At 36.3% G+C, this 13,604-nt stretch overlaps 1 protein-coding gene across 1 annotated transcript in view; it reads left to right on the forward strand.

The window, feature by feature from the left end:
- UGCG (UDP-glucose ceramide glucosyltransferase) overlaps positions 1-13,218 on the forward strand; it is a 38,960-nt gene extending 25,742 nt beyond the window's left edge. The window contains exons 3-9 of the mRNA XM_025932063.2: positions 2,069-2,171; positions 2,899-3,000; positions 4,463-4,575; positions 8,055-8,233; positions 9,536-9,622; positions 10,121-10,310; positions 10,672-13,218. Coding sequence (XP_025787848.1) covers positions 2,069-2,171; positions 2,899-3,000; positions 4,463-4,575; positions 8,055-8,233; positions 9,536-9,622; positions 10,121-10,310; positions 10,672-10,842 — 945 coding nt within the window. The 3' untranslated portion in view covers positions 10,843-13,218. The remainder of the gene's footprint in view (positions 1-2,068; positions 2,172-2,898; positions 3,001-4,462; positions 4,576-8,054; positions 8,234-9,535; positions 9,623-10,120; positions 10,311-10,671) is intronic.
- Positions 13,219-13,604: the final 386 nt, after the last annotated feature.

Here is a 13,604-nt window from a genome sequence, read left to right on the forward strand (position 1 = left end):
GAGCTGTATTTTGCAAAGTTTTCTCTTGCTAGGGAAGAAAGCAAAGACTAACGTTTTTTATTATATTTTATGGAATTGTATCATTTACGAACATTTCCTTTCACTTGTATTTGCTCATACCTGCAAAACAGCATAAATTATAAAAGCATTAAAGAAACTGAGGTGTTGGGAAAAACTAGGCATTCTTACAGCAAGGGTGGCTGAGCAGCTCACTCTAGGAGGGAAGCTAATTGTAACTTTTACCCTTTGGAAAGTCACTTAATCTTTCTGATCTTCATTGTTAAGGTCGATGCCTTTTGGCTAGTTCAGCGGAACATTGTTTTGAGAGTCAGGTTGGGAAGAGGACTGATGCTTTACAGGATTTAGGAGTCAACCCTTTGGAAAATTCAAGGGCGTGGGCAGGAGTGGTGTCCTTCCCATTCTCAGATTTTTATCTGGTCCCTGAAGACTAGGTAGCTATAAAGTTGGTTTCGATACCTCCTGAGTGGCAATTTTGGTCAGTCATCATTAAAGGTAGCTAGTTGATAGAATGTATAATAATAATAGGTACAAAGTATGAGAAAAGTATACATTGTTTTCCCAGAGTCTACTTAACTATTGAGAAAACTTTTTTTTTTTCCACTTGAAAAAAAAAAATCTTATTACCTTCTTCATTGACCTTAGTTAGTCCTGGCCCTTCTCATACTCAGCCCCTAATTTCCATATTGCCAGTTTTTGCTGAGTTTCCCTTTACCTGAGCTGGTTCCTGTATGTTAGATACTTAAAAAGCTATGTCCTTAGCTCTTTGTATTTTTTTTTTTTAAACACATAGCTTTGTTTTTTCGGGGACACAACTAACCTCCCTCCTTTGCTTAAAAATGTCCATCCCATTTTAGAAAGAGAATTGGTAGGATATTTGTCACTGAGTCAGCATGAATTTAGCAGCACTTAAAAAAAAAAGTTACGGGGCGCCTGGGTGGTGCAGTCGGTTAAGCGTCCGACTTCAGCCAGGTCACGATCTCGCGGTCTGTGAGTTCGAGCCCCGCGTCAGGCTCTGGGCTGATGGCTCGGAGCCTGGAGCCTGTTTCCGATTCTGTGTCTCCCTCTCTCTCTGCCCCTCCCCCGTTCATGCTCTGTCTCTCTCTGTCCCAAAAATAAATAAAAATGTTGAAGAAAAAAAAATTTAAAAAAAAAAAGTTACTACTAAGAATACTTATCCCACAAAATAATAAAGTAGCATCTTTGTATGTGAAAGCAAACACTTTTTAAAAAAAAAATGTAGTAGTTTATTAAATGGTAATTTAAAGGTTTAGCTCCAGATTTTTTAAACCTAGTTACATGTCCGAACTGCCCCCAGAGATTCTAATTCAAAAGTAAGAGTGGGGCCCAGTATTCTCTTTAAATAAATGTCCCAGGGTAACCGACACAGCCAGTCAAATGTGAAGAAATGACTTCCCTAATGTCCTATCAAAGAGTAAACATCCTATCAAAGAGTAAACGTAGCACTGAGCAAAATAAAACCCTGGATATTTTCATTGTTAGAAGGCTAATCATGCTTCTCAGGATGATAGACTTTCAACCAAATTCTATTTTATTTCAAAAAATTATTATACAGCAAAAATCTAATAGCACTTTGTCCTTTTCATGGGAAGAGTTTGGAAAAACTCTTTACGTTGATCATTCTGGGATTTGATACATACTTTCTGGCACCTTCATGAAATAGTAACTTCAGAGACAGAGCTTCTAGAGAACAGGGAGATGTTTCATGATGAAGGCCACAGAGAAGCTTGAGATCCAGTTTAATTCAGGCCATGCCTGTCTGGGAATGGCAGGACTTCCAACTGTGGGGGTTCCAGTCTCTTCATTATCTCTGCTGCTTGCAAATCAGCCCCTGTTCTGGAGAAGCTGCTCTCAAAGCAACACTTGATGTCATAAGTATTTGCATCGTTATGAGTACTCTCTTAACTTTTAAATGCTGTGTGTACAACGGCTTCTTTTTCCTAATGCTTTTTATCAATCAGTAAATACCAATAATGTGCTTATTTTTGTAAAAGAGGTTTAATCTCCGTAAAATGTGTTCTTTGACTAGTATGAAGTACTCCTTTGTGTACAAGATCACGATGATCCAGCCATTGATGTATGTAAGAAGCTTCTTGGAAAATACCCAAATGTTGATGCTAGATTGTTTATTGGTAGGTAACAAATAAATTCTACCATAACCCTTTTGCTTTAATAGTATTAAGTATCAGTAATCCTTGCATTGAACTATAGATTAAGCTGTTAGCCAGCCACTGATGTTATTGGGATGTTTGCTTTCTGAGTGTTTGTTAGAGTAGGGAAAGGTGTTTCTAGCCTTTCGAGAGAACTTAAGTTATAAAAACACAGGGTGGTGATGGTGGTCGTCGTTGCTTTTCCATATCTGGGATTAACAAAATAACCAAAAAAAAAACCACCCCAAGTTATGTTTTTCTCAGACACGAGAATCTGTTATTTTTGTTTCTTTACTATTTTCAACCTGTGGGCCTTCTTATATCTCATTCACTGTAGTTGGGAGTGAGCAATAGAATTTACTTTTATTATATTGCAAAAAGAATATTTTTCAAAAGCCTGCAGGCTTATTCTAAAGACTTGTAGAGAGATATTCGCCATTAAACATTGATTCATACTTAACTATTGATGCAATAATTTAAGAATCAAACTGAAACTTAATATATTTTCAAAGACAAATTAATTCTCTTTTTGAGAACGAACAATTTTTTCTAAATATGAATAATAAGGAATGCAAAACACATTAAAGTATGTTTGTTTCTGTTATTACGTATGAAGGTACTTTTCACTTCTCTCTACCATGTATCTGTATAATAGAATATATTTTCAACGTTGGATGAATGTTTCATAGTTGTATCTTTAAATTTTTAGGTGGCAAAAAGGTTGGCATTAACCCTAAAATTAATAATTTAATGCCAGGATATGAAGTTGCTAAGTATGATCTGATATGGATCTGTGATAGTGGAATAAGAGGTGAGCTGCTTTTTATTTGTTTTACAGAACTATTCATTTGATGATAAAATGCCAAAAGCATTCTAAAAATACATGCATCAATCCTTTTTGTTTGCCTAATAAAGTAATTCATTCATCATTATTTCATGGTATGTCAAGTTATACTTATTTGGAATTTTTTTTAATGCTACTCTAGAATGTTACACCTGTAGAATTGTTTTTGTTTTGAAGAGAAAATTCCAACTATTAAAAAAAGAATAGTCACGGTCTACCATACAATCCTTTACACAAGATTTTTCATAGTTGTAAGTTTTCCCGAGTTCATGTAATAACTTGTCTTTTACTTTAATCTGTTTGTGGCACCAATACTGTCTCACACAAAGGGACAGAAATTAATAAGTGAGTATTTTACCGAAATGCAAACATGGCTTTTAATTGGTTTTAGGAGGAAAATATACTGAAATCATAATTTGCGTGTTTGCATTTTTAAACATTTATATTCTAATTACCGTAAGTTTCTCAAGCTCAGTATTTGGGGTTGGGTGATTGTTGTTGAGGCTGCCCTATGGGATGGTTAGCAAGCATCCCTGGCCTCTCCACACTAGATGCCAGTAGCACCTCTTTCTCAGTAGTGACAACCAAAAATGTCCCTAGACGTTGCTAAGTGTCCCCTGCAGGGCAGCAGTTGGGAACCGCTGTTGTAGAATATGTGTATTTAAGGCCCAAATACACTTTTATACAATAGGTTTGTTCATAGCTTTTGTATTTTTGAAGGAAATAAAAATACAAAGTCATGGAAAAAGGTAGGAAGTGTTTGCTATTTGAAGAGGGGACAGTGATTTAAATTTTTTTTATTAGCTTGAAACACAGATGTGAAAATTAATAGAAGTGTGACATGCCTAATTAATCAGGCTCATTGTGAGTCTTGTCAATTCATGGACAGAGAGACTACGTTCATTCTTCGTGTTTGCTACCTTAAATTATTTTCTATCTTACATTTGTTTTGTTTTCATAATATATGTTCATCTCTTGGTCAAGTATAATCTCATTCAATTCCCATTAGCAGTTTTATGACATAGGATATCTCGTATCCTCCAAGAAAGTGGAGGCTCATATTCTGTAGTTAGAGAGTGCAGGAAACCAGCATAAAAACTGAGGTCCTTTCAGCTCTGCTCCTGTAACTTTTCCATTAGGAACACATTGTCCACATTCTAGTTTGGAGGTTCTGAAATAGGGGGAGTACCATTTTCAAGGTATATCCTGGCTCTGGTACATAGTAGCCTGAAAGTGTAGAGAGTAAATTGCCTTTTTGAAATTTTGTATTCTACCTAGAAAAGTGATTGAGAATGATTTTATTAGATCCAGATGTAAAAAAGAACTTTATAACAGCTCACAAAATACATTTCACATTGGTGGACATTTTACTAAAAAGGATTGTTTTTTTCTTTTTCCCTCACCACCTGTTTGTCTTTTTTTATTGTAGTAATTCCAGACACACTTACTGACATGGTTAACCAAATGACAGAGAAAGTGGGCCTGGTTCATGGGCTGCCCTATGTAGCAGACAGACAGGGCTTTGCTGCTACATTAGAACAGGTAAGTATGGTTGTCATAGATAATATTGTCGCATCCCTGATCTTCCAGAAACTTGAGATTATTCTGAGAGTTGGGATGGACTACGTGAAGTTAACTGTAATTAAGTCTGTTTTAACCTGCTAAGTACTGGCATCCTCAAGATGAGAGTAGCTGTTTTAGTAGTGAAGAAATTCTTGGGCCCCTGGAATCACTCACAGCCGCACTCTGGCAGTGAATGGATGTGCACAGGAAATATCTTGTGGTCTCATTACCAGCTGAACACAATATATTGTTTCCTTCTGGTCCTTTCTTTCAGTTCTAGAGTTTGGTTCTAGGCTTACATAAAAGCACATGACATATAGTTCTTTCAGAAATCTAATCTGAAAATAATTTTTTTTTTTAAGATTTTAAGTATTAATCTCTACACCCAAAGTGGGGCTCAAACTCACAACCCTGAGATCAAGAGTCACATGCTTTTCCAACTGAGCCAGCTGGGCACCCCAAGAATCTTTTTTAAATATCAGAGTATTTGAAATACACACAACAAAGGAAAATTGTTGTTATAAAATTATAAGTTATTACAATTATAAGTTATTATAAAATCCATTTGATTTCCTTTTAAAATGGATTTCTAAAAATTACTGGAGAGGGGTGCCTGGGTGGTTCAGTTGGTTAAGCGTCCGACTTCGGCTCAGGTCATGATCTTGCAGTTTGTGGGTTCGAGCCCTGCGTCAGGCTCTGGGCTGACAGCTCATAGCCTGGAGCCTGCTTTGGATTCTGTGTCTCCCTCTCTCTGTCCCTTCCCTACTCACACTCTCTCTCTGTCTCAAAAATAAATAAACATTGAAAAAAAATTTTTTTAATTACTTGACAAACTTATTTTGTGGTTTCCATTTTTTTCTCTTCACCCTATAATAGAATTATATAAACTATAAATTGTGGGAAAATGTAAGAAGCAAAAAAACAAGCCATAATCCTACCAACTAGAGGAAGTTTCTATTTTTTTTCCTATATTGAGGTGGTACTCTAAAAACAATTCATATATGATTTTTGTCACTTCATCAGCTTTTCTCCCTATCCTTAATAATTTTTAACATTTAATTTAAAAAAATTTTTTTTAACATTTATTTATTTTTGAGACAGAGAGAGACAGAGCATGAACGGGGGAGGGGCAGAGAGAGAGGGAGACACAGAATCGGAAACAGGCTCCAGGCTCTGAGCCGTCAGCACAGAGCCCGACAGCACAGAGCCCGACAGCACAGAGCCCGACGTGGGGCTCGAACTCACAAACTGCGAGATCATGACCTGAGCCAAAGTCGGCCGCTTAACCGACGGAGCCACCCAGGTGCTGCAACATTTAATTTTTTTTAAGTTTATTTATTTTGAGAGAGACAGAGACAGCACATGAGCAGGGAAGAGTCAGAGAGGGAGAGAGAGAGAGAGCTCATCCCAAGCAGGCTCCATGCTGTCAGTGCAGAGCCCAACGCAGGGCTTGAACCTACAAACCATGAGATCATGACCTGATGAAACCAAGAGTCAGACACTTAACTGACTGAGCCATCTAGGCGCCTCATGAGTAATTTTTTATAAAAGTGATTTTTGTTGACTGTATCATAGTCTATCATACTATCCTAGACCTGACTTAACCATTCCTGTGCTGCTAAACATTTAGGAAGAATGTTTTCACGTCATAAGGGAAGGACATATGGTTGCAGTCTTTTAAACACATCAACTTGCTTTTAAGTGTATCTGCACTTGTATGATTTTGAATTGCAGTCTTGTGATTACTACAGATCTTAGGGGTAAAGGTACATTGTGTGTGGAATTTAACCTTCGGCACTTTGAGCCATGACCTCTTAATACTGCCCATGAATAGATTTGTCCTATTGCAAGTCTTTAAATATCAGAGTTTTTGTTTAGTAAGAGAAACTCTGAGTAGTTACTTTAAAATAAAATACTTACAAATTTTTTTTTAGTATTTATTTTTGAGAGAGAGTGTGAGAGAGCGTGCGAGTGGGGGAGGGGCAAAGAGAGAGGGACAGAGGATCCAAAGTAGGCTCTGTACTGACAGCAGAGAGCCCGTTGCCAGGGCCTGAACTCAGGAACCGTGAGACCGTGACCTGATCGGAAGTTGGACACTTAACCGACTAAGCCACCCAAGCACCCCAAAAATAAAATACTTTTTATTCTTATATGCCACATCATACTTTTGTTTTACAAATACCTAAGTTGATTTATAATGGCAGTGGTAAGCATCCCCCAGATCACACAAATCAGTGACTTAGGTTAAATGTAATCCTTAAAGGCCCCTTTGCCATACTTAGAGTGAATGGAAATAGAGGGATTGTTCCAGTCTGTAAAGAAATCCTGGGAGCCTTTGATGGAGTCCCTATTTCACCTCATTCCTAAAGCCTCACTTAATAACTGCTTAAGAAATTAAGATGTGCGCTTCTGTTCTTCAGCGTTTGGTTCAGTTCAGCCCCATAAACCACAACTTCACTACAGTCTGGATGTTGAGCAGGCAGCAAGAATCCTATTATTTGTCACCACCCCTGCCAGTTCTCTTGTTCCATGCTGTGTGTATGTAACTGCTGCCATTGGGAAAAATCACCGTTCTCTATTTCAAGCTAGTTAGGAAAGGCAGCATATCTAAGATGTAAACAAAAGGGTTTTATGTCTAATAATTAGGATGATGACCATTTTATTCTACCACTAATTTAGCAACTTGCATAGCTCATGACTTCAAAGCATATCTAGGGAAAGGGGGAGTAAAATGGAAGACAGAATTTCAGTATCTTCCCTGTTTGTGAAAGATACATTGAAAGATAACATTGGGCAAATCAGGAAGAAGCTCAGTGACTCAGGGGCAGGAAGCAGCCAGCTATGCAAAAACGGGTGCAAAAAAGGAATTTAGAAACAGGATTGTCCTGTAGGTTGATATACCTACAGGTGAGTATTTGAGTATTTGTGTGTTATGTATGCATGTGTGAGTACACACATAAACACACGTGCATACGCGTACACATATATGCATATACATACACCTTTATGTGTAGGGGTGTGTGTGTGCAGTTACACATATTTAAAGTACAATATATATTATATATTATAAAATATAATATAAAATATTAATGAATATTTTATATGTGTTTGAGTCCTATTTTTACCTGACTTCTATCCAAATTAGGTTTTATTTGGATGAATCTTTAGGGAAGACAGTATTTATTTGGGAATACAATATATACTTTTCCCTCCTAGAAGTATATTTTTCTTCGTAATGGTAATAACAAGAATAGGCAACCAAACAAGAAATTACTGATTGCCTGCTACATGAAAACACTGTTTTATAAAAATTTTTATTCAGGTAGTTTATGTAAGAATAATAAGATACTCAGTCATACCTAAAGGATATTCTTTCGGAAAAAAAAAAGTTTATACATACCATACTTTTAACATAACATCCTAATTACACACATATGTTTTTGCTTTTGTTTCGGCAGGTATATTTTGGAACTTCTCATCCAAGGTCCTATATCTCTGCCAACGTAACTGGCTTCAAATGTGTGACAGGAATGTCTTGTTTAATGAGAAAGGATGTGTTAGATCAAGCAGGAGGGCTTATAGCTTTTGCTCAATACATTGCTGAGGATTACTTTATGGCCAAAGCCATAGCTGACCGGTAAGCAAACTAAATCACATTAGGCTGTAGTATTTTTAGTACCTGACTTCTGTTGGTTTATTGTATTTGTTAAAGTCTTGGATTAAGGGGCTATTTTATTTTAGTTTTTGCTAGTGAGTACAGAATAGGTCAATATTTTTTAAGAAAGTAATTCCTGTTCATAGATATTGTTATGAAAGAAATATGTGAATAAATGATTGTTCTACATTCTTTAAATTAATGTGATTTGACATAATGAAAAGGAAGCTTCTCTGTGATTATAAATTTTCATTATTATGGATGTAAATTTCTATGTGTTTTAGAAGAATTAAAAATGTTAGTGCAGTCATAAGCTAGTAGGTGATTTAAATTTAAAGATTTACAAAATTTAAAGAATATGATTCCACATTTTGGAATTTCTCAGTAGATTATTTGATGCTCTGCTAAAAAGCCACTTAACGATTCATATGAATGGCTTAACATTTTCTCTGTCACAAAATTGTTTGCTTTTAAAGGGGTTCATTGCCTCATGTGGTAATTTACTAAAGATAGGATTTTAAAAATTGGTATGTTTTAAAAATTCATGATGCTATTCATGTGGCTCATAGTTTCATAGTGTTTCCAATGAGATGTATATATAATACCACTTTTGTTTGCATTTCATGTTGAATATCCACACACACATCACACATATTCCCCATCCCACCCCACCCCACTCCACCCCCCACTGCCCGCCATTTGATTTGGTGGGTTTTTTTGGTTTTGGTTTTGGTTAGTAGTGATCAGAGACTAAACTATTAATTTTTTTTAACGTTTATTTATTTTTGAGACAGAGAGAGACAGAGCATGAACAGGGGAGGGTCAGAGAGAGAGGGAGACACAATCTGAAACAGGCTCCAGGCTCTGAGCTGTCAGCACAGAGCCCAACGCAGGGCTCTGACTCACGGACCGCGGGATCATGACCTGAGCCGAAGTCAGACGCTTAACCGACTGACCCACTTAGGTGACGCGAGACTAAACTATTAAATATGAACCCACTCCACTTGGTACTTTGAGAACATCTGTATTTTAAGTTTTTTAAACTGTAAACGGAGAGGTTGTAGCTCCTTCCAGTTCTAGATGGTACTGTCATAGTCCTGTGTATTTGCTAAAACATCCAGGAGTACGATACACCCTAAGTAGGGTGCTGATCCTGAGAACTAGGCTCACCCTGAACACCAACAGTTCTTAACTCCTTACAGTGATGAGTAAGTAAATGCATAACCAGTCATGCCTGCAGGTGTTCATCATCACAGTTCACTTTATAATTGTCTTAATTTTCAGAGGTTGGAGGTTTGCGATGTCCACTCAGGTTGCAATGCAAAACTCTGGCTCTTATTCAATTTCCCAATTTCAATCCAGAATGATCAGGTAAATCAGTTGGCTTTCTTCTTTTTATACATGGTTAAAAGAAAAAGGGGGGAGAGAGTAATTTTTACATGGTCTAACTTGATATTTAAAATATCTAAAAGTCAAATTTTTGTTTAGTTCCAGAAAAGAGAGGTTAGCATCTTTGTTAAAATAAATTTAATGTCTAAATATATTTTCTTGCTGTGTAATCCTGAATGCATTCAGTAAAGACATGTTGAGACTTTGCTATCTTTAACGTGCTGTTCTCTATTTTCTTTCTACACTTTGAATTTTATAATCTTTACTCATTAGAGTGTAGGCCATACAAATGAATTTATAGATTTTTTTCTTTAATGTACTAAATAAAAATAGAAAAGTGATTCTTAAATACTCTTTAAAGAGACAAGGGCTTTTATGTAACAGGCTAAAGAGCTGATCATTTGGGGGGCAGGGAATTGATTAGTCTTGTAACCAGGCTGTTTTAAAGAAAAGGTTTTTTTTGTTGGTTTTTTTTTTTAGGTGGACCAAATTGCGAATTAACATGCTTCCCGCTACAATAATTTGTGAGCCAATTTCAGAGTGCTTTGTTGCCAGTTTAATTATTGGATGGGCAGCCCACCATGTATTCAGATGGGATATTATGGTATTTTTCATGTGTCATTGCCTGGCATGGTTTATATTTGACTACATTCAACTCAGGGGTGTCCAGGTATGTGGACAGGCATGAAAAGGTTGGCAGTCATTTGGTGGAACTAAAACTGGTTTAATTTAGAAAAGCTTGAAATTTATCCAACCCATTCTTCAGCTTCCCATTGAAGGTTAACATCGGGTTTAAACATTACCTTCTTTAGTGGAATGTGGACAGAAAACTTAACTTGATTTTCAACTTTCAGGTGATAGTTATACTATCGCTTTTATTAAGCCTCCAAAAAAAATGATGTTAAGCAGTTCAGTTATCTAAAGAAGCAGGCTTGATTTCATATGGTATATTTTAAAAGAGTGAAATTGAAGAATTCCATTTTTTAACTGTGTATAGTTCGACAGTAAATTTTTGTTTTTTTAATTCCTAGGGTGGCACACTGTGTTTTTCAAAACTTGATTATGCAGTAGCCTGGTTCATCCGTGAATCCATGACAATATACATTTTTTTGTCGGCATTATGGGACCCTACTATAAGCTGGAGAACTGGTCGCTACAGATTGCGCTGTGGGGGCACAGCGGAGGAAATTCTAGATGTATAGCTACAGCTTTGTGACTGTACATAAAGGAAAAAAGAGAAGTATTATAAATTATGTTTATATAAATGCTTTTAAAGATCTACCTTCAGTAGTTTTATCACATGTATGTTTGATATCTGTTCTTTAATTTATTTTGCATGGCACTTGCATCTGTGGAAAAAAAAAAAAAACAACCCACATCTGTAGTCTTGGCCAAATGGTACCCTTTGTTTTGTGGAAGTAGAGAATCAAGAGAATTGGTTCTAGGAACCTGGCTTTGGTTTTTGTTGTTGTTTGTTTATTTTTTAAAATAAATAAATATATATATATAAAATATATGAATGCTCTGCAGCAAACACTATGACAGTATCCTTCAGTAGAGAAAGTTTCTTACTTGTCAGTACACTCTTTTAGAACATTTATGGGATGGCAGCAGCTTTGTTTTGGGGTTTAGAAAAGACTAGAAAGTAATCACTTTACGGATCTAAAGTGAATGGTGTCACGTGGTGAACAGTCCACGGTGAGGTACTAACTAAGAAACTTTTTCATGCTCTATGCCTACCTCTTGTAGTTGTTGCAGAGCAAATATAAATTGTAATAAGGTAGCTAGGCCTTGCAAAAACAAATGGAAAAACTTTAAAAATAATAATAAAAGAGCTGGAGTCTAGTATTTATATGAATCTGTGAGAGATATTTTTTTTTTTTTTTTTTTTTTTGGTCTCACTGCAATGAACCAAAAGTGGTTGAGTTTGGTTTTTAATTGTAGCCATGTATTGAAGGCATCCTTTTGACCAACTCTTGTTGGTTCTGTCTTGAACCATTGTTAATCACTGTGCTGGCAGACCTTTCCTTCCCTGCTCCTCACCTGCCCAAGTCCCTTCTTTCCTTTTTTTTTCGGGGGGGGGGGGGGTTGTTTTAGTGTGAGTGGATGTTTTGATAGTTGTGAGGAAAAATGCATTTCAGACACATTTCACACATGAGCTATTTTCTTACACAGTATGTCTTGTTAAAAAGAATGTAATTTCATGATACAGGTATTTAATATCTTTTTTAAGTAAATATTCTAGCCATCAAATAAATTGCAGTAGAGTATTAAGTGGGGACAGGATGAGTTTTACTCTTAAAATTAATCAGTATCAAACTAAGTCTACTGTGTGTGTGTGTGTGTTTTTTTTTTTTACTCTTACAGTTAGTCTAGTCTTATTTAAATTGGATTTTTGTATTCCAGTTTGTATGACAGAATAGATCAGTGCTAGTTGTAAATGCATGCTGTATGTCACTTTTCTCTCCCCATCATGCCGCTGAACTTGCTTGTCAGGTCGTGCTTAACTTGTGGTGAACTGGACTTGTTTTTGTTTAAAAAAAAAATAGGCAAAAATGTAAGGGATAGTGCATAAGCCTTTTTTTTTTTTTTTAAACCTTTGGTAGTGGAATTTTTGCTTTCTTTTCGGGATTAGATGGCATGTTGTCCATATGAACGCCTGCTGCAGGGCTGATGCTGGCAATATGGCAGCTTTAAATTCTGTTACTACAGTTTCCATGTCAAAGCATAGTGTGTAGCATATCAGCAATAATTACATATTTAAAGAAAATGAACACGTTTTCACCTCACTGAGCCAACTCATTTAATTGTCTAATGACTAATATACATGGTTTAAATTGTAATATATCAATGTGTATACACTATGTATATACATTATGTATAAGCTTTTCTCTGGGCCAAACTGCTTCATTTAAAAAAAAATTTTTTTTTTTTTGGCGCCTTATGACGAATTTGTTTGAAGGGCATTTTCTTCATGAACAAAGGCTTTGATGCATATTCCTTTCTATGTGAAATGGGTAGTAGTGTTCCCTGAGGAAAGTTGCACAGTGAAAACCAGTCTAGTTGTGACCCACTCTGTGTTTTTCTTTTAAATATCTATTACACAAGTTGAATTTTGCTGAATATGTTTGTAATTTGTCGGTTTGTTTAATGAAGTTTGGTTGATGCCATCCTTTGCACCGCTGAAGTGAAATCTTGCTTATTACTTGGCTTTTTGCTGATCTCAGTATGGGCAATGTAACAACACATCCAAATGGCTGGACAGACTTCTTGTGTTTTGTAAATAGAAACAATGACTGTTCTGTGTGTGTGTTTTATGTGGTCGTGGAGTATTTCCTTGAAGTGAAGCTTCACTTAAGCAGGACAGAGTGATTCTTTGTTTAGCAAGTTTAGGAGTGATGGTAAAATGGTAAGAAATAATATAAATGTTGAAGAAAGCACCACAACAGAACTGTAGGAGTCCAAATTTAATAAACCGTTAAAAAAAATGTCTAGAATATACCACGTTTTATTTAAAATCATTGTATGAAGTTTTTTGTTTAAAATAAAAATTTGAATACAATCAAAACATTAATAATGTATTCTTGTTTGCTGTCTTGTATTTTTATAAACAACATATTCCACCATTCATATCAGAATTACTAAAAGAATTGTTAAATTTTTTTTTCCCAACATTTATTTATTTTTGGGACAGAGAGAGACAGAGCATGAACAGGGGAGGGGCAGAGAGGGAGACACAGAATCGGAAACAGGCTCCAGGCTCCGAGCCATCAGCCCAGAGCCTGACGCGGGACTCGAACTCACGGACCGCGAGATCGTGACCTGGCTGAAGTCGGACGCTCAACCGACTGCGCCACCCAGGCGCCCCTGTCAAGTGTTAATTTGAAATCTTCCTTTTTACCTGGACTACAAAGTCAGGCTTATGGCTTGACGTTCGGCTTATCTGCGTTGGTTGCACGTTATA

This window comes from Puma concolor, chromosome D4 (assembly GCF_028749965.1).
Source record: "Puma concolor isolate L17-30 chromosome D4, mPumCon1.1.hap2, whole genome shotgun sequence".
Lineage (NCBI taxonomy): Eukaryota > Metazoa > Chordata > Mammalia > Carnivora > Felidae > Puma > Puma concolor.